Raw genomic sequence first — 25,496 nt, 5'->3', positions numbered from 1 at the left:
TTATTGAATAATGACCTATTATTAAGTACGGACTAGCCCATGACCTTTCAGATTTGGTTATATAACAACTTTGTAACTTCCAGAGAAGCCTGGAAACCGGTTTAGTCTGTTTGTTTTTCAAATCCTCATACATGAACCTAAAGTCAGAGTTTGTGGTTTGGATTGATCATGTGATTTCTTTTTCCATGACTAACATCTCTCAAGCCTCTCAAGACTCCAATCGGCCACATGCTGGTGATGTAATAAATGACCAAAAGCAAGATTCTGGAAGGGCCCGCCTCTCATCACTCTGTTTGTCCAATTAAAACGCCAAGAGGTCAGACAATGCGTTAGTATGTGACAAGTCTCTAAATATATGTTTGTAGGGATTTGTATAAGTAACTGTAAATTTAGTTTTCATTTCAATCCAATTTTTTTTAAATTTAATCTAAATTATAATTTAAATATCTGCATATATGTTATATGCGCGTGTAGCTTGACGTGGCTACAACTTGTTGGAAATGATAAATAAGTGAACCTTGTAAAGTTCTCACAAGAATGGAAAATATGAACATCTACAATTCCATGACAACTGGACATCTGAGAAAGATTGTGTACCATTAAGAATGAATTTACAAGACTGACTTGAGACTCCAGCAAGTTCAAGTCAATTTAATTAAATTAAGTTTATTTTGTAATCACAAATGCCAAATTTGCCTCAGAGGGCTTAACAAACTGTAAAGTCCAAACTTATAGTTGTTGATTATAATAGTTTTTGAGTTTACCGAACATTTATACCAAACATTAAACTCCAATTGTTAAGTGATGAGCAATAATAAATCATGGTCTCAACAGCTGGTCACAATAACCAGTGTTACACAGAGGTTCCACAATAGCGCCCTAAAGAAGATCCGCCATTACGCCAGCTTTGCTTTCTCACACTGAACCAAACAACGGCAGCATAACACCGTGTGTGTGTGAGCGGTGACAAGAAGCTCAACAGCATCAACGTCTAGTGTGTGTGTCCTGCGGTGCCGGAGTTCTGAAGATTTATGCTACCATAACCTATAGGTTTCGGGGGTAGTGTATTTTGACCAATATCCCCATAATAATAATGATGCTCCCAACTTTATGAGTATGTGCAGAAGAACATCTTAATTCGGCTCTGTGACCAACTTGTGCGTCGGTATCAGATGTCAAGGGGCGGGACAAAGCATCAGTATTTGACGTCTTGGGATTGAAAACGGGCTGGTTATGTCACGAATGGGTATGGTCACCATTCATAGGCCAGAAAGACATGATTTTTTAACTTGCAATCTACTTATCAAGACACACAACACAACCTGAACCTGTGGGTGTGTACATATCATCTGAATGTAAGATTGGGGGTATGTTGTATGAGGGTGTGGGATGCTGCAGAGGCAAACACTGGAATGGCGGGAACCTTTAATAAAGACCTTAATGCAGCTACACCCACATTCTGGAAATGCTCCATTGACATAACCTTTCAGTTGAGTAAATTATCTCCTGAAGGTATAGATCAAAAGGATTCAGTTCGTCCTTAGCTTACCTGGTGTGGTTTATCAGCTTGTTGTAGTTTGTAAAGAAAAACCACAACCACCATAGTAATGTTTCCAAAATGGTTCTGTTCTCCAAAATCATTTTTCATCAGACTCAACTTAACATTATTGTTATACACACATAGCTGCAGGGAATTATCTTCTTTCATATTATTCTGGGCCGGTATGAACTGAGGGGGTGATGAGGAAATGAGATGCAGGTGTGCAGATAGATGGGGAGGACAGGTGTTGGGGGGGAAAGTAGAAAATCTGGTGGATGAATGGAAAATGGCAATGAAGGGGAATTAGAGATGTGGCTGGAGAAGAGAGACTGTCAGTAAACTCAGTAAAGGAGCTTGAAATGTAATCAATAAAGACTGAAACTCAAACCTAAGTGCAACTGCTAACCAGTAACGGTGAGATGAAGTTTCATGAAACATTAAAGCTTTCCAGCAAATAAGTTCATTTCTGGAGGCTTCATGTGTCATAAAACCTCTTGTTGGCCAAAAAATGTAAAAGGCAAATTTAATACAGATGATCTCAACCATGTGATAGGCTGCTGTAGTAGACTAATTGTCTGGTGAGTAACGCATCAAATGAGTGTAAATCAATCCTTTGATCAATAATCATCGTCATCATATTATAATAATGGCATGACACCCATGTGACATCCTCTTCTCTATTTAACGCCTCCACTAGTAACCCCAGCAAAGTGCCGTCCCATTCCTACTGACCATTTAAAGCCCTTGCAGCCACTTACAGTCACGATTTAACAGGTGACGTCGGTTAGGCCCCTGAGGGTTCAGGTTTTAAGGCCTTAGAGGGGACATTGAGATTGGGCCAAAATATCTGCAATAGAACCCTCAAGCACTGGACAATTTGACAGTGGGAAAGCCCGAAGCCCTCATGGACTTTGTAGAGGACATGCCTTTATTAAGGTCTGTGAATCCGTGAATGCGGAGATTGGGCCATGAAACAAAACGCAATTATCATTCATCCCTGCGGTTCCCTTCAGCTGCTCTACAAAGTGTTTTAGCATCTTTTGTTTTGTTTTACTGGCCACAAACTTTAAATTTGTCATCAGCATAATTTTTGCAAAAACAACTCAGATAAACCTGTTTGTAGACCAAATATGATGCAGACAAAGCTAGCAACTAACCGCTGAACATGGTGAAGAGACAGATATGTCCCTCAGTAGTTGGTAGAGACCAAAAATGAATCAACTTTATTAGGTGACAATGTCCTTATTGGGTTTACAGCTTGTTACACTTCCTCCATTGGTGCCAAAGAAAAACAATTATAGGTTTAAGGTGATAAGTGGTTTGATGTTTCCTACTTAATTGTGTTTCTAATGTTTGCAGAGGAGCGAGGTGGAGATGGGTTGATCATTGTAAATCCAGATGCACCTCTTGAACTCTGTCAATATTGCAACAACAAAAATGTCTTTTCCTGATGCATCTCCAAAGGAAAGGAATGACAGTTTGTGCGGAGTAATTACATGGTTTGAAATGACTTTTATATAGCAGCATTATAAAAGTAGTGACAGGAACAATCAGCAAACTCTGTAAAGGTGATGGCTATTAAGACATACTGTAAGTGAGTCTCATGCAGATTATAATCTGAAGATGACCTAAAACAAAACCTGTAGATCGGCCCTGCCTGTTATTCTAAGAACAGAAAACAAATGCTTCAATTTAATTATCATCTTCCCACTAAACAAGCAGTTGAGAGTGTCAGTTAACTGATTCATAAGGGTAGTACTCAGCATAGCACTATATTTAAAACAGTAGTGGCCACATTTTTTGATTGTGGGCCACATACAGAGAAATATGATGAGTCACAGGCCAAACAATAATAAGAAATGTAGTTTCCAACCATTTACACTGCAAGGAAATGTTTCTGGTCCAGAAAACCACATAAGCCATGGGAAATAAATGTTTTTTACAGCTTTACAGCTTAACGTTTTACATTACAGTTGTTTATTGGTGTTTATATAGTGTTAAATATTGTCAATGCACATACAGTGTAATCTATTAGAAACATGCTTAAGCCATATTCTTCTTTGTTTAAAAAAAAACTCACCGCTGGTCTTTTAAAAACGGGCAGTGGGCCGCATTTGGCCCACAGGCCATAGTTTGGCCACCCCAGTTTTAGAAGCTCAATGTCATGCACACTAAGCTTATGAGGGCAGACTTCTCAGTGACCAAATTCATCTACTTGCTGCCTGAACCATCTGTGTCTGAACGTTACTTTTCAAAAGGACAAACTTTGTTTTGCGTGATTGTATCTTATAAAAACATAAATCACAACAGTCTCTGACTGTCATGCCCACACTTTTTTGATGTTCTACATGATGTGCAAGCAGACAGAACATGCAGTACAATGACAGGCAGAACAACACATAACACACAACTAGAAAGAGACTTAACACAAAAATTATTATTTCCAGTTCAATGACAATAATGAAAAAATGTAATTGAACCAATGTATTTGAAACACACAAATCATATCTTTATGGCAACATCACACACTGTAATAATCACCTGCAGACATGTTCTCTTTTTGAGCCAAATCAGACCGCCTGTTCCCTGCTGAGGAGATCAGTGTGTTAGTTCATCAATGCCATCTTGTGGTGTGCCACTGATTCAACATTCAACAGTTGAACAATTAAATATAAGGTTGCATAAGACTCTGGCCTTTTCCACCAGAAAGATGAAATGTTTGATTGCAAATGTGGGAAATAATAAAAAAAATTTAGGGAAGGCATTGACCCTATTTATATTTTAATTTCCCACCTTAGCTGGGATAAAAAACATGAAAGATAGACTGACAGCGGCCTTTGCACGTAGACGTATAAGATTATCTGCATGAATCTTTTCTTGCTGGTTGGAAGGTTTCTAAAAGATAGAAATGTATGCGGGGGAAGACCAGAACCTTAATGATATAGTCGGGGTCGGTTGAAGATAGTGTCTGAAAACAGTGAGACCGGAGTTGACAGAGGGTTGAAGGCTGGTGCCAATTGTCTGAATTTCTTGTACGAGAAATGGGAAATTTAGTCGGCAATGACCTGGGATGTGGGAGGAAACCAAAGTGATCCCCCGCATGAACTGCATTATATCGAGAAAATAATGCCGTCCTTTGTTAAGGATGTCTACAACGGTTCTGTTGTCTGAATAGATTGCGATGGTCTTTGGAAGAAGCCGTGAGGGATGAGAATTCCGCCGGACTTTCGGCTGAGAACCACTTGCTGCCGCCGAAGCTGAGGGAGGGGGCTGCATCTTTGAATAAGATGGATGTCTTCTGGCTTGGTGATATGGTCGTTATGAAAGAAGGAGATGCCATTCCAAAAGGAGACTGGTGCCACAGTTGTAGCTCCGTTTGCGTGCTTCGTCGAGGGTGACGTGGTCGTGGATGTTTGGAAGCATGGTGGGAGAAGGAGGAAGCTCTGGGACTTCAGGATATAGCTGGTCATCTTCGAACAGGTTGTTATCGGAAGGGTTGAGTAAGAGCTAATGGTCCATTGTACAAGGTAAGCGGTTTAGGTTTTTGCTCGTATGTCGCACGTCATGTTGAAGCTGAGTCAAAGAGGAAGTCAATGGGTCAGTTGTGCTTAAATACTTTGTTCGGAGGAAATGAGATGTGTTTGGTCATTGTTCCCAAACTAAGTTATAAAACTTAAAAAATGTTGCAGATTATAACCTTCATTTTAAGGCGGTTGATGACTGTATTTTCTACGGGATCTGCTGGACAGATTTCTCAGCCCTTCTGTTTGGTGGCTTTGCTGTTGTGTGTTTTCCCTCTCCAGAGCTGCATACCTGATTTGCGTATAATAAGCATCGCAGGACACACCTGGGCCTCGTGTGCACCTTCAACATGGTCTCATTCCCAATTCCCATTCTTACTTTTTAAGCGTGTTGATCTGTTGTCCAAATTTAAGCAAACTGGGGTACCAAGAAGGAATGACATTGGGTGTATCACATAGAGAAATAATGGCAACAAAGTGACATTAAATGTTATTAAATAGAAATAATGTGACACACATTATTTCTGTGATGTGCTGTTGCTGCTCTCTAGTGGCATGCAGATATGTGAGCTTGTGTGTCCATGTTTTATTTAAGCTCCACATATCTTCAACATACAGTACATATAGTGTATGTATGTGTGTGTGTGTGTGTGTGTGTGTGTGTGTGTGTGTGTGTGTGTGTTTGTGAGTATGTGTGTTCAGACTTTTACATGTGGTCGTTGAAGGAAAAGAAATACACTAATGACATTAATTGAACGATCCCACAACAGCCAACAGTTGTCAGGGAAAAAGCAAAAAAGGAAAAAGGTCTAAAAAACAAAACAAGAAGCATTGCTTCAATAAAGTTGCAAAATGAACACATGGAAAATATAACTAACAACTCATCAGGGAATAGAGAAAGCAGCTGCAAAAATTAAGGCTCAAAGTCAAGATGTCACACCTGTATGTCAAGCTGGGTTTTTGTCCTGTCTCCACGTTTGTTTTGTGACTTCCTGTTTTATTTTGGAAATTAACTCTCCTCTCGTTTCAGGTGCCCTTCCTCATGTGTCACCAGTCTTTTTGTCTTCCATGATTCCTGATTGTGTCCACCTGTTCCCCCACTTCCCTCATGTGTACTTATAGTCTGCGTCTCCCCTTGTCCTGTGCCAGTGTGTCATGTCCTTTCGTCTTGCACACCCGCCTCATGCTATTATCAGTCCAAGTCATAGTTTTGTCTGTCCCGTTCTTGTTTCTTGTTTCTTCTTTCTTGTTTCCTCGGTAAGAGAGATTTTGTTTTGCATTTTGCCGTTTCGACCATTCAGCTCTTCGAGTTAAATCAGAGCCTTTTTTATTTGTAGTTTAATACCTTCCTCAAGAAGTGATTTTTGGTTTGGCTTTTGCCGTTTTGACTTTGCAGCTCCTTGAGTTAAATCAGAGCATTTTTAGTTCTACTTTGTTATTTTCTTCTTTCCTCGCCAGAGCGTTTTTAGTTCTTCTTTGTTATTTTCTTATTTGTTATTTTCTTCTTTCCTCGCTAAGAGCGTTTTTTGTTTCCAGGGATTTCCCTGTGCATTTTTTGTTGGAAATAAAAAGATCGTCAGCTGAAACTCTACTCTGCATCCGAGTCCTCATCAAGAGCTCACTTCGTGACACAAGAAGGCCATCAAAGCAAAAAGAACAAAAGCTTTAACCAAACACAACTGAACCAAACAAATACAATTTGTATACATAATAAAACCATCTATAAAGAAAGAATAAGCTCCCAACCAATGATCACCAATCCGAAGAAAAACGATTTTCTTTGAAGAATCTGAACTCAAGTCCCCTATTTCCATCTCCCTCTTGGCTTCTTCCACTTCCTGTGGTCTGTCCTTAAAAGGCCATCTTTCCAAATCTTCAGGCTTCTTTTTTTGCCAGAGGAGCTCAAGACATAAGTTACTTGCAAATTAGAGGACAATGTGACAGAATGCTAACCTGAGAAAAAATTTGAGAAATGACCAATATTTCCTCCGTCAAGTCAAAGTTCAAATTTGTCTGAACAAAATTAAAGTTCCAGAACACACAGACATACTATAGGAATACTATATTATCTGAAAAGATGTATGTTCATTACAGGAGTCTATCATTACTTTCTAAAATAGTCAGCTACCATGATAGAGGTCTTCTTAGTTTACCCTGAGACAAACTCTTACTACATTTAATGGATCTTCTGTGATCACTCAAGACAGCAGCAGGAGACAGCAGGCATTCTTGTAATACGTGTAGCATACTTGCAATAACATGCTTGGACACAACTTGTTTGATGATAACATCTTTATTATTTAAGTATACTGAGGAATTAAACATTACTGCATGGAAAAATGCAATTTCACGTTAAAAAATAAATTGTTCTCCTGACATAAAGAGACAGAAGGGAAGAGTTACAGAGTACAGACTGAGACCAGTATCAGAGTGAAACCAGTAGCAGAGTCCCAGTGAGTCAGGTCAGGACTGGGAACACAGTGATGTTGATTTTCTGCTTTAACAGATACACCCGTAGGTCCCCCATTTGGACGCAGAGTACATCAAAACTTAGAGAGTTTTGTGTTAAAAGTAACTGGCAGAGAACCCACGAAGAACGAATATAGTGATGTTATAGTTCTGCAGAAACCTCAGCGTCCTGGGAACAACATGAACTAGGTCACTTCTACATGAGACAAACACATCTCCCATCAGCCAAGCAAACAAATAACAAAATATCATAAATCATACTCGATATGACTGGGACAGACCGGAGAAAAAGGCTGCTACACTCCGTTAGCAACGTGCTACCTACGAACATGCAGCATGAAAAAGCACGAGCGCCTGACGGAGATTACGGACATAGTTTCCATTTCTCTCCCCGGTAAACCATCGCAGAGATATTCAGCTTCGAACACAAAAAGTCACACAGCTTTCATCGAATATTGTACTTACTTTTGGTCGAATCTCAGCGAAAAAATGGAATATCTCCGTACTTCCACTTCATGTTTGTCCAGCTGCTGGTGCTCCGTGTGAATCCGTTCGATTCGTGTCTCTCCGACACTCCTCGGATTCTTGGGAGGGTTGGAAGCTCAGCAAATCAGATTTCAGAGCTGGACCTTTTTGAGCTTTATTGGCTAATAGTGCTGTCAATCATCTAGCTTTCAATTCCAGGCAATTCTATTGGCTCCTACGGTTCGAAGGATGTCTCAATGGTGAAAATCGGAGAAGGGGGGGCTGAGATACAGCCCTGAACAGAGAGTCTGAAGCAGGATTTGACCTTAAACTAAATAACTAAAAAGGGCATAGAAAGAGCTTAAAACACTCAAAAAAGGTCCAATCTTCGGTCTATTGATTCAATGAACATCATGAGTGATACATAGAAGTGATATAGAGTGTTTTTGAATTTTAAAAATACTTTTTTATTCAAATATTGGAGTATTTGATCAGTTTTCTAATTTGAAATGCTCTATATTTCATAAATGTTTCACTGTATCTATGTATAGCTGTGTATATAGAGCCTATATCAGTTGTTCTAAGAGCCCAGCATATTAAAAGTCTTGGATACCCATACTTTCCAAAAAACAATACCCTAAAAGTGCTGTTTTTCAAGATCGAGCTTTTGAGTTTTCCAAGTTCTGCTGTGTTCCATCCTTATCTTATGTGAACCAGTAACATGTATTCTGATAGTTCCATGATTTTTCTCATCTCAAAAATCATTTTTGACCCGGCAGTTGTAAAATAATTTTCATACTACAGAAACCATAAAAACACACCATACACACAAGCACACACACACACACACACACACACACACACACACACACACACACACACACACACACACACACACACATACATACATAATACAATGAATTGAGATTACGTGTGCTACTGATTGAACAAAAACGTTCTCGCGAATCTCCCCTCCACAACCCCACACCTGACTGAAGTTCGCAGACAAAATACAAACAAGATCAGAGAGAATAATCATTTCTTGAATGCATTGTTTACTAACGGGGAATGCAGTCAGATGCTATGAAGGTGCTGCAGATGACAGTACCCCCATTATTCTCTTTACTGTAGCCATGAGTCCACGTTTCACTGCCCAGCAGGTCCTAGATCTGATTTATTCAGATGTCCAGGAGGAACAAGAGGACGGTGATTTAGAACTGGAAGAGGTATCTGAAGAAGAAGATGGGGAAGAATATGACCCAGAGCATGATGAATCATCTTCAGATGAAGAAGAAATCGCCCAATTTGAAAGAGAGACATTTTTGTCAAAGAACAGAAAAATAACATGGTTCTGGTCACCAAATGACAACCAGGGCAGGATGGCAGCACAACATGTCATAAGGATGACCCCAGGGCCCACAAGACATGCAGTTGCCCAGGATATCGTCTCAACACTCAGCATGTTCATCACACCAGCCATACATTGACCTGCGTACCTACATCAGGCTGCTAATCTTAGCAGGTGTGTATAGGTGCATTTGTGATGCAGAGAGTGGAGGGGTGATTTTCCGTGCAACAATGCCACTGAAAGTCTTTCATACTTTCTCATGAACGATAATAATAATCGTGAGTCAAGACCTGCAAGGTCTGTGACAGACAAACTTGCGGCCATAAGAGAGGTCTGGGAGAAGAGGATTCCACTGATTAAACACAGTCTTTCTGCCCTGTGAAGAGGAAACACCTAGATATTCACAAAGTTTGTGATGAATGACAGGTTGTTTCTTCATGCAAAATAGATTTGGGGTTTAAAATGCAATCACACTGCTTCATTTTAGGGGGGTAATTTTTTACCCTTAGGGCGAGTAGTGTATACAGAAAGTTAAGACAACACAAGGGTTAAGGAGTTTCTGTCAGATGTTCTTTCTGCTCCACCAGTCACTCACTCACACATTGTTTCACTTCCCTTTAAGAAGCCTCTCATGCATATCAGCACAGAGTGCTGACTCCAAGGGACTGACTCCCTGTTGGAGTCAGTCAGAGCATTTCCATAGAGAGCCACTTTGCATCAGCAGCACCATGCTCCAGTGCTCTGGGAGAGTTTATAGTCCTGAGAGTTGAACACTGGATGACTGACAGCTGTCCTTCATCACAACAGAAGACACAGAAATCGTCCTCATCAAAAACATGACTTTGATCTCCGTCCTCATCTGGACTCTCCTCTGCTGCTGCTTCACAGGTAAAGTCCAGAGAATCAAACTCCTCTCCTCTGTGAACATCCGTCCCTCTGAAATGAAGCCGACTAAACCGTGACTCTGCTTTATGTTTTTGTCTCTGTGTCCTCAGAGTCCAGAGGCCAGGTCACAGTGACTCAGTCTGGAGCAGTGAGCTCTGCTCTGGGAGGCTCCGTCTCCATCACATGTAGGACCAGTCAGGATGTTTATGTTTATAGCTCATATCACCGTTTAGCCTGGTACCAACAGAGAGATGGAACAACTCCTAAACTACTAATTACTAGTGCTTCTTATAGAGCATCAGGGATTCCAGATCGTTTTACAGGCAGTGGATCAAACTCTGACTTCACTCTGACCATCAGTGGAGTCCAGGCTGAAGATGCAGGAGTTTACTACTGTCAGAGTTATCATGAGATCAACAGTCAGGCTGTGTTCACACAGTGAAAAAGCGTCGTACAAAAACCTCCCTCAGTCAGACTGAACAGAAACTGAACTGACTGCTGCAGCTGGAAGCTACTGCAGAGACTGATACACTTCACTGAAGACACACAGACACACACACACACACACAATGTACATTTTCATCAAGAGGGTTGAGTTTTTCACAATTGTTGCTGTAATCACGAATGAACATTTATCACAAGAAGTTCAATGACAAAAAATTATCTTGGTGTTAATCAAATTACCCGTTCCACCACAGCTTTTCACCATCCATTCATATCTTGTTATAGTCTCATGATCTAATCTTATTTATCAAATAATCAAGAAAAGCCAAACTGAAAACATTACTATTTTCTTCCTATACCTGAATGTATATAGAGTAAAAAAACAATCTCTTTTCAACATCCATCCACTAACTGTTGTTGAGCCTTCAGTCACATCCTCAGCAGATGGAGTCGCCCAGTTGTCATTGAAATGTAGATTTTCAAATTCCCAAAAGGAAAACTACTGAATGGACCTTGTGGTGAAATAATTTTAATTATAAAGCTTTAACTTTCAACGTCAACTTTTCAGTCAATGTGGACGAGAAGTTGTTAAAGTGCAGCATGAAGATCTTCAGAGAACTCACATCTACATGAACTTGAGTGAAACAAATCTGTCCAAATGGAATAGATGGTGGACAGAAGGTGTTTTTAGTGTTGGAGACTGATCTCCATTGATAGAGTAAACTATATTCATGTTTGATATTAAATTATCCCATGAAGTCCAATGAAATGTGTTGGCAGATCTGGTTTGATCATATCATTTAGAAAGTTTGTAATTAAGTTGTACCTCTAGTTGCTGAACCAATCAGATTGTTGTTTTCAAAGTCATTGAATTTACCAACCAATCATGTACGGCTTTAACCGGACGTCTATCGCTGAGGATGAATCATTTAAAAACTTAAAGTAATAGGAACTGAAGATGACTTCTATGTTTCTGGTTCTGTCCACACATCCAAAACTTCTTCTGTAGTTTCTCAAACAAACTATCTGAGGTCATCAACCTCAGCCTTCCTTAAAGCCTCATCACAGCTTTACTTGGTGAAATCTCATCATTACAAACACATAAACATGTCAAACCCACATTAATATTGATATCAGTCATAACTGGATCAGTTCACTACCAGACCATTCAATGTCCTCCACATGTAAATATGTGAATGTGTAGATCAAAGCTGTCAGCAGTGAGGAGGAAACATGATGATGTGTTGAGGACAGCTACACTTCACTGACTCTGAGTGTTTGCATATGTGTCCTGCCTCTCTGCTCCCAGCCGTTAAGAGGCCAGTGTTGATCAGTGGCTGTCCAGGCCTTTCAGAGACACTGACACGCCGGCAGCACAATGATGATGTCACTGACTCTACTGCTGACCACCCTGGGGCTCCTTGTTCAGGGTGAGACTCTCTTCTGAAAACTTTGCTTCACCACAATGATGTTCTGCTGTGATGGAGAAACAGTGAAACAAGCAGCATTTACCTTCTTCCATCTGTTCTCCATGTTGAAGAAATGAGACTCTTCTGTTTGGATGTTGATCATCTTTCTCCAAACTGGATTTGTCTCAATAACCCTTCTGCTCTTTTTCATGTTTTCCAGATTCATCAGGAGAAATCATCCTGACTCAGTCTCCTGGATCTCAGTCTGTTGTTCCAGGACAGACTGTCTCCATCAGATGTAAATCCAGTTCAAGTGTTGGTAACTGCCTTAACTGGTACCTTCAGAAATCTGAAGAGTCTCCCAAACTTTTGATTTATCACGCTACAAATCTCCAGTCAGGGATTTCAAATCGTTTCAGTGGAAGTGGATCCGGATCTGACTACACTTTGACCATCAGTGGAGTTCAGGCTGAAGATTCAGGAGATTATTATTGTCAGCAGTGTAGCAGCTTCCCGTTCACACAGTGATACACCGTCATACAAAAACCTCCTCAGCTGAAGAGGAACTGATCTGACTCAACAGCTGCATAGAAGTTTAAATACTAGATATTTGATAAATATACCTTTTGTAAGATCAAAACAACACTTTGAGCATATATCTGTTAAATAAAGTTTTAGGAGTATTTCTTTCAGTGGTTTGAGAGTGAATATAAGTTTGCTCAAAGTATCAACCACAATCATATAATTACAGCTTTTACAACATTATCATCTAAGTGATCAAATCGTTAAAACAAATAATCAATACATTTAGTAAAAATCTTTCATCAAATGCAAAGTTAACTTTCTACTTTTGCTTTGGAAAATGTCAGAAGCTTCAAACTCAGAACAGAAAAACAGGAAATTACAGTTCTTAACAAAACTTTTTTTTTTTGTAGTGTTATACATTTCATAGAACTATTTATACATTTTAGTATAATCATACATTTTGAGTGTTTTGTAGGTATTTAGACAATGTTTATAAACTATATAACACAGAACAATTCACTTCAGAGTAGGTCATTGAGAATTATTTCTTTCTAAAATCATCACCTGAAATGATAAAATCCTAGAGATCTGAAGCTAAATCAAAGTCAGTCTCTTTTGATTAAATACATCCAATGTTGTAATGATGACAAACACATATTACAACAGTTATACTATTGTATTAAACATGGACACAGCTGATTTGAACAATAAATATAATGTATTTTAATATAATATCAGTTTTACTACAGGAAGTTAAAAATAATCATATATTAATTCAACAGTCAGAGGGGAAGAGACAGAGACATTATTATACCCTCTTTTGTGTCAAATATTTTGGTGGAGTTGTAATGTTTCATTTAAATATTATTTTGTAGAAAATCTCAAATTACATTCAAGATATATAACCTCATGCAGATGATACCCTACTTTTTATATCTAATGCTGAAAATGATTTGTACAATTTGACATCACTTGAACATATCTTATCTATCTTCTTCAAAGGTAAACATAAGTGATAACAGAGAGCTTTATGATTCACCATTTAAATGTTCTGAACATGTATATTGTTAAAACATTTAAGTAATATAGATAAAACTGGAACATTGAAGGAATATCTACAAACTTAAAACCATTAAAAAAGAACCTAGTATGAAATTACTTTTTACTTTTTGTGACTTGTGTGCATTAAATCTGACTAATGCTTGTATTGTATAATAAATGTCAAAGAAAGGAAGTCAAAAGACACATCACTTTTATAATACACATGATGAATTCTTTATTGTTTTAAAATGTGGAAACCATCAACACAAGCAAGAAGAAGTTAATGTTTAAACATGTCATAAGAGAAAGAGAACCAGAGAGAGTGACAGAGTACAGACTGAGAGTATCAAAGTGAAACCAGTATCAGAGTCCAGTGAGTCAGGTCAGGACTGGGAACACTGGTCTCTCCTCAGTGTCTCTGAGAGCGGATTCTGGGAGCCCTGGGTAGCCTCACAGGTCACAGAGCCCACCTTCCTCCACTGGTCTGCAGGGAGCCTCAGGGTGCTGCTCCAGCTGTAGCGGCCGTCCTTCTCCAGCACCCCGGGGCTCCTGCTCTCCTCCCAGCTGCTGCTGCTGCTGCTGCTGTCGTCCACCTTCCAGGCCAGACTCCAGTCTGAGGGGAAGCCCTTGTTGGCCAGGCACATGAGCGTGGCCTTCCCCTGCTGCAGCTCCTCACTGGAGGGGGGCAGCACCGTCAGGGTGGGGACGACTCGACCCACTGCAGAGAGAGAGATTCATGAAGTTCATATGAGGCTACTACTTCTGTTGGTCTTCCTCAGATTGAATCAAACTGATCTCAAACGTTTCTCTTCTCTCTCTGAGCTCAGTAACCGCAGCAACAGACAAGCATCACTGCTGAACCATGACAACAGACAGGTTTCAGTACTGAAGATAAAACATCTAAACTGACCTTCTTTAACTAAACTTTGGAAATTCAAAATATTACAGCGATAGTACATATGAAGATTATGAAGCTTGTATTGTTTTAACTATTTTAAGTATTTCTTGTTTTAATTCAAAACCTCATAGATGATGATATGTGTTTGTTCACATCATGTAAGCAGGAATCATCACTGAACAGTCGGGGTTCATTACTGACACATTCCTACTATTCTTAACTACTGAAATACTTTTTTAAACTCATACGACATGTTTATTAGCTTTAAAAGCATCAGTCTGAGAGGAAAATTTAATCACAACCACATTAAACACTGAACAAAAATAAATGAGTAAAAAGTCATTCTTTAGCCGTAATATCAAATGTTTTACTTAAAAATGAAAATATTTTCTTCATGAAAATGAATGTAGAGTAGTTACGAATTAATTTGAATAATGTATAAACTTAAAGTAAAATGTTCTGTGCAACAAGATTATTCATTGGAGTGGAATTTTATCAACCTATCAACACTGAAGACTTCAAGAATTTTTACAAGTATATACAATGTTGAATATCAGAGAAATATTACAGTAAGCTCTACAGCTATGACATTCAATCAGAATATATGTATAATGTAGGTTATTAAGCGAGTCAATTGTACTTACAGTTAACGTTCAGTCTGGTTCCTCCACCGAACGTGTACCACAGTGATACAAAGTCATTGAGCCGCCGTACAAAAACCTCTCACTGTAGAGAGACACGGCTCTCTGACTTTGACACAAACAAACTCAACAAACACATTCACAGTTTACCCAGTTTATGTAATAACTGGTTAAAATGTTTAAAACTAATTCACAAAGGATACATATGTATTTAACAACTTATTTGTGAAATGTTGAACATCTATGGGCAATATTTACTTGTCTCTTTGTAAAACAAATTGATATAAGATATTCGTAAAAAAAACCTCTTCAATAAATATTGCTAAATGTAGATAATTATCATCAATACATATTGTAGATTATGGAAAATTACAAATAATAGCTTTGTTTAAGCTTGTACAACAGTGATGTTGGTTGATGTTGTAGTGAATTCGGGGAAAATCCAGAAAATATTCTGGATATCAGTTTTTCCATCAAACCAAAGTCTCTAATAAATGAGCACTGACACATTCCTGATCAATACTCTGATAAAATGATGGATCCATTGATAAACAGCATCATCACAGTAATCCAAGTCCCTGTTGGAGTCAGTCAGAGCATTTCCATAGAGAGCCACTTTGCATCAGCAGCACCATGCTCCAGTGCTCTGGGAGAGTTTATAGTCCTGAGAGTTGAACACTGGATGACTGACAGCTGTCCTTCATCACAACAGAAGACACAGAAATCGTCCTCATCAAAAACATGACTTTGATCTCCGTCCTCATCTGGACTCTCCTCTGCTGCTGCTTCACAGGTAAAGTCCAGAGAATCAAACTCCTCTCCTCTGTGAACATCCGTCCCTCTGAAATGAAGCCGACTAAACCGTGACTCTGCTTTATGTTTTTGTCTCTGTGTCCTCAGAGTCCAGAGGACAGGTCACAGTGACTCAGCCTGGAGCAGTGAGCTCTGCTCTGGGAGGCTCCGTCTCCATCACATGTAGGACCAGTCAGGATGTTCGTGTTTATAGCTCAAATCACTGCTTAGCCTGGTACCAACAGAGAGATGGAGAAACTCCTAAACTGCTCATTTACTATGCTAGCACTCGACAATCAGGGATTCCAGATCGTTTTACAGGCAGTGGATCAAACTCTGACTTCACTCTGACCATCAGTGGAGTCCAGACTGAAGATGCAGCAGTTTACTACTGTCAGAGTTATCATTACATCAACAGTCAGCTTGTGTTCACACAGTGAAAAAGCGTCGTACAAAAACCTCCCTCAGTCAAACAGAACAGAAACTGAACTGACTGCTGCAGCTGGAAGCTACTGCAGAGACTGATACACTTCACTGAAGACACACACACACACACACACACACACACACACACATTCAAGATGTTATGACTTCTCACAACAATACATTGACTTATATTAATTTTCTGGGAAGTACCCAGTGGAGGGCCGTGTATTTTATACCTGGGCCTTCAATGCTCTCCTGCTACATTTGAACCACTTCCAACTAACCTCATTATGACTCCAGCATGACGGGATGCTTTGTTATTAACGGGCAATGTATATAGTCAAAATCAATGTAATTAACACAATGAGAAGAACCAAGTGACAAGAACCAGTCACATATATTTACATGACAACAAAGCAGGTAGAAAAACATAAAACCCAAATAACACGATTCAACAGTTCTGCTCTTTTTCATGTTTTCCAGATTCATCAGGAGAAATCATCCTGACTCAGTCTCCTGGATCTCAGTCTGTTGTTCCAGGACAGACTGTCTCCATCAGATGTAAAGCCAGTTCAGATATGGGAAGCTACCTTCACTGGTACCTTCAAAAACATGCAGAATCTCCCAGACTTATGATTTCATACGCTACAACTCGTCAGTCTGGAGTTTCAGATCGTTTCGTGGGAAGTAGATCTGGAATTGACTTTACTTTGACCATCAGTGGAGTTCAGACTGAAGATGCAGGAGATTATTATTGTTCACAGAGTGGCCACAGCTGGCCGTTCACACAGTGATACACCGTCGTTCAAAAACCTTCTCAGCAGGAGAGGAACTGATCTGAATCAACAGCTGTACAGAAATACAGACACTTTACATTTGACTGAAATGAAATCGTTTTAATAGTTACATGTCAGGATATAATATTTATACTACAGTAAATGATAATGGTAATCTTGTTGAAATCGGGAATTAATCTATTAATAATAATAATAATAATATATTTAAAGTCTCATCAAAGATGAGTTGGAAAATAGAGAAGTTATTAAAAGTAACATGAACACTAAATATTTGCCTCTGAAAAACAATATTTACTTCCATGTGTTTTTGACAGTTATTCTTCAAGTGATTCAAATTTAATTTAAAATTTGGTTGATATTCAAGTTAAACAGTTTCCAACGAACCTCAATACATTGTGTGTATTCAATAATCCTGTGTTCATGGTGAAACGCTTAAGTTATTTTATATTTTGATCACACTGCTGATACTGATACTATAATGACATAATATGTTGAAGATATCCTACTTTATTACTCAGATTTAATTTAAACTTCTCAGACTTTGTAATTCATTCAGATACTTCATACTTGCAACACTTCTAAAACTGTGTTTCTACCAATGACACACTATATCTGATATAAATACAGTATATCCGATTCTTCTTGAAATATTTTAATGATCAGCTTTGTTATAAAAATATGAATTGGCAATCAGTGTAATGAAGCAGATTCTGACGTCACAAAAGTTTGAAGGAATCTAGAATAAAGGATGAATTTACTTCTATCATGTCTGGGTGACATTAACTGATAGTCGTGATTATCTCGTCATTTTTCAAAACATGAAAACTATCAAAAAAAACATTTATTAATTTTATGTTATTTCTTTAGACATTCATAAGCAATAATAAAACCCCAAGACTCAGATGAGTTAATTATTTCTAGATGTATTGGAATTATTAAGAAAGAAACATCAGTTTATTTTACAATAACATACATCATGACATTGAATTTGATGAAAAGTTATTTATTTTGTTGGATTAATCAAAATTAGCATCAAAACTGTATGAATGAAACATGTACATGTCTGGGACAGACAGTGAAAGAAAAAGATAAACAGACATAAAGAGTTACAGAGTACAGACTGAGAGTATCAGAGTGAAACCAGTATCAGAGTCCAGTGAGTCAGGTCAGGACTGGGAACACTGGTCTCTCCTCAGTGTCTCTGAGAGAGGATTCTGGGAGCCCTGGGTGGCCTCACAGGTCACAGAGCCCACCTTCCTCCACTGGTCTGCAGGGAGCCTCAGGGTGCTGCTCCAGCTGTAGCGGCCGTCCTTCTCCAGCACCCCGGGGCTCCTGCTCTCCTCCCAGCTGCTGCTGCTGCTGTCGTCCACCTTCCAGGCCAGACTCCAGTCTGAGGGGAAGCCCTTGTTGGCCAGGCACATGAGCGTGGCCTTCCCCTGCTGCAGCTCCTCACTGGACGGGGGCAGCACCGTCAGGGTGGGACGGACATCACCTAGGAGACACCAATCAGCTTAGAGGACAGGGACCACACAGCTGTCAATCAAACACCAGACACTTGGACACCTTTACTGTGAGAGAGTTGATTTTCTCCTTTAAGGAGTTTCTGTCAGATGTTCTTTCTGCTCCACCAGTCACTCACTCACACATTGTTTCACTTCCTTTAAGAAGCCTCTCATGCATATCAGCACAGAGAGAATCATCATACAGAATGAGCTGAAATATATCAAACTACACTGGAGATAAAATATCAATATGTGGACAAATATCAAAACATTATCATCAAAAACATTAACTAAACATTACTTTAAAATATTTAGTGGAAACATTTACAAGTACAGAAAATGAAGTGACTACAATCAAACGTTCTTCATGTGGATGTCAGTCATCATTAAAAACTGTTCAAAGATTTTAAATTTTTAAAACAATATTTGACACAATGAAGAGGTTTTACACATTTTCAAATACCTATCTTCATCTTCACTCTGTTAATTTCTATTTTACTCATTCTGATTCAGAATTTGTTTTAAAACAGTTTTAATTGAGGTCGAAATGGACCCAAACTGTTAAAACATTTGTAGAAGTTTTATCTTTTTTACATTTCAAGCTGTTTGAGTTTCAGTTGGAGAGGAATGAGAAAATACATGTTTAGTAAAGCTGCTCTGAGTTAGTCTCCATGAAAAAGGAGGAGAAATAAAAACATGAATACTAAAAGTGAACGATTAAAACAAGATATATTCATCTTTTTCAAACATCAAAAACTACATTTAAAACATTACTTTAGAATAATTAATTTAGTATATTTGTGCAAAAACTTACTTCCAACATCCAGTCTGGTTCCTCCACCAAAAGTCCACCACAGTGATACAAAGTCATTGAGCCGCCGTACAAAAACCTCTCACTGTAGAGAGACACGGCTCTCTGACTTTGACACAAACAAACTCAACAAACACATTCACAGTTTACCCAGTTTATGTAATAACTGGTTAAAATGTTTAAAACTGATTCACAAAGGATACATATTTAACAACTTATTTGTGAAATGTTGAACATCTATGGGCAATATTTACTTGTCTCTTTGTAAAACAAATTGATATAAGATATTCGTAAAGAAAAACTCTTCAATAAATACTGCGAAATGTAAATAATTATCATAAATACATTTTATTTTAGATAATGGCAAATGACAAATTATAACTTTGTTTAAGTTTGTACAACAGTGATGATGGTTGATGTGGTAGTGAATTTGGGGAAAATCTAAAAAATATTCTGGATTTCAGTTTTTCCATCAAATTCAAACCAAAGACTCTAATAAATGAGCACTGACACATTCCTGATCAATACTCTGATAAAGTGATGGATCCATTGATAAACAGCATCATCACAGTAATCCAAGTCCCTGTTGGAGTCAGTCAGAGCATTTCCATAGAGAGCCACTTTGCATCAGCAGCACCATGCTCCAGTGCTCTGGGAGAGTTTATAGTCCTGAGAGTTGAACACTGGATGACTGACAGCTGTCCTTCATCACAACAGAAGACACAGAAATCGTCCTCATCAAAAACATGACTTTGATCTCCGTCCTCATCTGGACTCTCCTCTGCTGCTGCTTCACAGGTAAAGTCCAGAGAATCAAACTCCTCTCCTCTGTGAACATCCGTCCCTCTGAAATGAAGCCGACTAAACCGTGACGCTGCTTTATGTTTTTGTCTCTGTGTCCTCAGAGTCCAGAGGCCAGGTCACAGTGACTCAGCCTGGAGCAGTGAGCTCTGCTCTGGGAGGCTCCGTCTCCATCACATGTAGGACCAGTCAGGATGTTTATAACTCAGACTTTTTAGCCTGGTACCAACAGAGAGATGGAGAAACTCCTAAACTTCTTATCTATAGAGCAACTTCTCGACAATCAGGGATTCCAGATCGTTTTACAGGCAGTGGATCAAACTCTGACTTCACTCTGACCATCAGTGGAGTTCAGACTGAAGATGCAGCAGTTTACTACTGTCAGAGTTATCATTACATCAACAGTCAGTATGTGTTCACACAGTGAAAAAGCGTCGTACAAAAACCTCCCTCAGTCAAACTGAACAGATTCTGAACTGACTGCTGCAGCTGGAAGCTACTGCAGAGACTGATACACTTCACTGAAGACACACACACACACACACACACACACACACACACACACACACACACACACACACACACACACACACACACACACTTTCATGAAGAGGATTAGATATTTCACTATTGTTGCTGTAACCATGAAGGAACATTTATCACAAGAAGTTCAATAACAAAAAAATCATCTTGGTGTTTATCAAATTACTCGTTCCACCACAGCTTTTCACCATCCATTCATATCCTGTTATAGTCACATGTTCTTATCTGATTCACCAAAGAATCAAGAAAAGCCAACATGAAAACATTAATATTATCTTCTTATCTGGATGTACATAAAGCATATGCAAAAACACATTTTCCCTTACATGCAACTCAAAAACCCAACAAATACATTGAGATTAAAAGTTAATTCTTCACCTTGAAAACATCAAAACAATCTCTTCTCAATGTTCATCCACTAACTGTTGTTGAGCCTTCAGTCACATCCTCAGCAGATGGAGTCGCCCAGTTGTCATTGAAATGTAGATTTTCAAATTCCCAACAGGAAAACTACTGAATGGACCTTGTGGTGAAATAGTTTTAATTGTAAAGCTTCGACTTTCAACCTCAACTTTTCAGTCAATGTGGACGAGAAGTTGTTAAAGTGCAGCATGAAGATCTTCAGAGAACTCACATCTACATGAACTTGAGTGAAACAAATCTGTCCAACTGAAATAGACGGTGCTGAACGTGTTCTTTGTGTTGGAGATTGATCTCCATTGATAAAGTAAACTATATTCATGTTTGATATTAAATTATTCCATGAAGTCCAATAAAATGTGTTGGAAGATCTGGTTTGATCAAATCATTTTTAATTGTCAGTCTGCTCAGGAAGATCACGGGACAGCTCTAGATGCTGAATCAATCATTTTGTTGTTTTTAACGTTATTAAAATTACCAAAAAATAGACTAAGGCTTTATTAGGACGTAGAATGGGTCATTTAAAAACTTAAAGCAGAGAGGAGCCTTCGGTCCACCGTCTAGAACTGAAGATGACTTCCATGTTTTCTGTTTCTGTCCACACGTCCAAAACTTCTTCTGTAGTTTCTCAAACAAACTATCTGAGGTCATCAACCTCAGCCTTCCTTAAAGCCTCATCACAGCTTTACTTGGTGAAATCTCATCATTACAAACACATAAACATGTCAAACCCACATTAATATTGATATCAGTCATAACTGGATCAGTTCACTACCAGACCATTCAATGTCCTCCACATGTAAATATGTAAATGTGTAGATCAAAGCTGTCAGCAGTGAGGAGGAAACATGATGATGTGTTGAGGACAGCTACACTTCACTGACTCTGAGTGTTTGCATATGTGTCCTGCCTCTCTGCTCCCAGCCGTTAAGAGGCCAGTGTTGATCAGTGGCTGTCCAGGCCTTTCAGAGACACTGACACGCCGGCAGCACGATGATGATGTCACTGACTCTACTGCTGACCACCCTGGGGCTCCTTGTTCAGGGTGAGACTCTCTTCTGAAAACTTTGCTTCACCACAATGATGTTCTGCTGTGATGGAGAAACAGTGAAACAAGCAGCATTTACCTTCTTCCATCTGTTCTCCATGTTGAAGAAATGAGACTCTTCTGTTTGGATGTTGATCATCTTTCTCCAAACTGGATTTGTCTCAATAACCCTTCTGCTCTTTTTCATGTTTTCCAGATTCATCAGGAGAAATCATCGTGACTCAGTCTCCTGGATCTCAGTCTGTTGTTCCAGGACAGACTGTCTCCATCAGATGTAAATCCAGTTCAAGTGTTGGTAACTGCCTTAACTGGTACCTTCAGAAATCAGGAGAATCTCCCAAACTTTTGATTTATCACGCTACAAATCTCCAGTCAGGGATTTCAAATCGTTTCAGTGGAAGTGGATCCGGATCTGACTACACTTTGACCATCAGTGGAGTTCAGGCTGAAGATTCAGGAGATTATTATTGTCAGCAGTGTAGCAGCTTCCCGTTCACACAGTGATACACCGTCATACAAAAACCTCCTCAGCTGAAGAGGAACTGATCTGACTCAACAGCTGCATAGAAGTTTAAATACTAGATATTTGATAAATATACCTTTTGTAAGATCAAAACAACACTTTGAGCATATATCTGTTAAATAAAGTTTTAGGAGTATTTCTTTAAGTGGTTTGAGAGTGAATATAAGTTTGCTCAAAGTATCAACCACAATCATATAATTACAGCTTTTACAACATTATCATCGAAGTGATCAAATCGTTAAAACAAATAATCAATACATTTAGTAAAAATCTTTCATCAAATGCAAAGTTAACTTTCTACTTTTGCTTTGGAAAATGTCAGAAGCTTCAAACTCAGAACAGAAAAACAGGAAATTACAGTTCTTAACAAAACTTTTTTTTTGTAGTGTTATACATTTCATAGAACTATTTATACATTTTAGTATAATCATACATTTTGAGTGTTTTGTAGGTATTTAGACAATGTTTATAAACTATATAACACAGAACAATTCAGTTCAGAGTAGGTCATTGAGAATTATTTCTTTCTAAAATCATCATCTGAAATGATAAAATCCTAGAGATCTGAAGCTAAATCAAAGTCAGTCTCTTTTAATTAAATACATCCACTGTTGTAATGATGACAAACACATATTACAACAGTTATACTATTGTATTAAACATGGACACAGCTGATTTGAACAATAAATATAATGTATTTTAATATAATATCAGTTTTACTACAGGAAGTTAAAAATAATCATATATTAATTCAACAGTCAGAGGGGAAGAGACAGAGACATTATTATACCCTCTTTTGTGTCAAATATTTTGGTGGAGTTGTAATGTCTCATTTAAATATTATTTTGTAGAAAATCTCAAATTACATTCAAGATATATAACCTCATGCAGATGATACCCTACGTTTTATATCTAATGCTGAAAATGATTTGTACAATTTGACATCACTTGAACATATCTTATCTATCTTCTTCAAAGGTAAACATAAGTGATAACAGAGAGCTTTATGATTCACCATTTAAATGTTCTGACCATGTATATTGTTAAAACATTTAAGTATTATAGATAAAACTGGAACATTGAAGGAATATCTACAAACTTAAAACCATTAAAAAAGAACGTAGTATGAAATGACTTTTTACTTTTTGTGACTTGTGTACATTAAATCTGACTAATGCTTGTATTGTATAATAAATGTCAAAGAAAGGAAGTCAAAAGACACGTCACTTTTATAATACACATGATGAATTCTTTATTGTTTTAAAATGTGGAAACCATCAACACAAGCAAGAAGAAGTTAATGTTTAAACATGTCATAAGAGAAAGAGAACCAGAGAGAGTTTCAGAGTACAGACTGAGAGTATCAGAGTGAAACCAGTAGCAGAGTCCCAGTGAGTCAGGTCAGGACTGGGAACACTGGTCTCTCCTCAGTGTCTCTGAGAGAGGAGTCTGGGAGCCCTGGGTGGCCTCACAGGTCACAGAGCCCACCTTCCTCCACTGGTCTGCAGGGAGCCTCAGGGTGCTGCTCCAGCTGTAGCGGCCGTCCTTCTCCAGCACCCCGGGGCTCCTGCTCTCCTCCCAGCTGCTGCTGCTGCTGCTGCTGTCGTCCACCTTCCAGGCCAGACTCCAGTCTGAGGGGAAGCCCTTGTTGGCCAGGCACATGAGCGTGGCCTTCCCCTGCTGCAGCTCCTCACTGGAGGGGGGCAGCACCGTCAGGGTGGGGACGACTCGACCCACTGCAGAGAGAGATTCATGAAGTTCATATGAGGCTACTACTTCTGTTGGTCTTCCTCAGATTGAATCAAACTGATCTCAAACGTTTCACTTCCCTCTCTGAGCTCAGTAACCACAGCAACAGACAAGCATCACTGCTGAACCATGACAACAGACAGGTTTCAGTACTGAAGATAAAACATCTAAACAGACCTTCTTTAACTAAACTTTGGAAATTCAAAATATTACAGCGATAGTACATATGAAGATTATGAACCTTGTATTGTTTTAACTATTTTAAGTATTTTTTGTTTTAATTCAAAACCTCATAGATGATGATATGTGTTTGTTCACATCATGTAAGCAGGAATCATCACTGAACAGTCGGGATTCATTACTGACACATTCCTACTATTCTTAACTACTGAAATACTTTTTCAAACTCATACGACATGTTTATTAACTTTAAAATCATCAGTTTGAGAGCAAAATGGAATCATAACCACATTAAACACTGAACAAAAATAAATGAATAAAAAGTCATTCTTTAGCCGTAATATCAAACATTTAATTTAAAAATTAAAATATTTTCTTTATGAAAACTAATGTAGAGTAGTTACGAATTAATTTGAATAATGTATAAACTTAAAGTAAAATGTTCTGTGCAACAAGATTATTCATTGGAGTGGATTTCCATCAAGCTATCAACACTGAAGACCAGATAATTGTTACAAGTATATAAAATGTTGAATATCAGAGAAAATATAATAGTAAGCTCTACAGCTATGACATTCAAACAGAATACATGTATAATGTAGGTTATTAAGGGAGTCAATGGTACTTACAGTTAACGTTCAGTCTGGTTCCTCCACCAAAAGTCCACCACAGTGATACAAAGTCATTGAGCCGCCGTACAAAAACCTCTCACTGTAGA

The 25,496-nt window shown here is 38.5% G+C and overlaps 3 gene segments (V, D, J or C); all 3 read right to left on the bottom strand.

The window, feature by feature from the left end:
- Positions 1 to 13,857: 13,857 nt before the first annotated feature.
- Positions 13,858 to 15,289, bottom strand: LOC137887990 (Ig kappa-b4 chain C region-like). The segment is given in 2 exon segments: positions 13,858 to 14,365; positions 15,190 to 15,289. A coding segment is annotated over 1 exon segment (261 nt).
- Positions 15,290 to 18,104: 2,815 nt separating this feature from the next.
- On the bottom strand, positions 18,105 to 19,176 carry LOC137887977 (Ig kappa-b4 chain C region-like). The segment is given in 2 exon segments: positions 18,105 to 18,711; positions 19,167 to 19,176. Coding segments are annotated over 2 exon segments (354 nt in total).
- Positions 19,177 to 24,072: 4,896 nt separating this feature from the next.
- On the bottom strand, positions 24,073 to 25,496 carry LOC137888003 (Ig kappa-b4 chain C region-like). The segment is given in 2 exon segments: positions 24,073 to 24,585; positions 25,408 to 25,496. A coding segment is annotated over 1 exon segment (261 nt).

The sequence above is a fragment of the Cebidichthys violaceus genome, unplaced genomic scaffold (assembly GCF_023349555.1).
Source record: "Cebidichthys violaceus isolate CVI_PGR_0920_01 unplaced genomic scaffold, fCebVio1.0.p SCAF_50, whole genome shotgun sequence".
NCBI lineage: Eukaryota > Metazoa > Chordata > Actinopteri > Perciformes > Stichaeidae > Cebidichthys > Cebidichthys violaceus.
The sequence above is the reverse complement of the archived record's forward strand: the minus strand, read 5'-3'. Positions and strand labels throughout refer to the sequence as shown.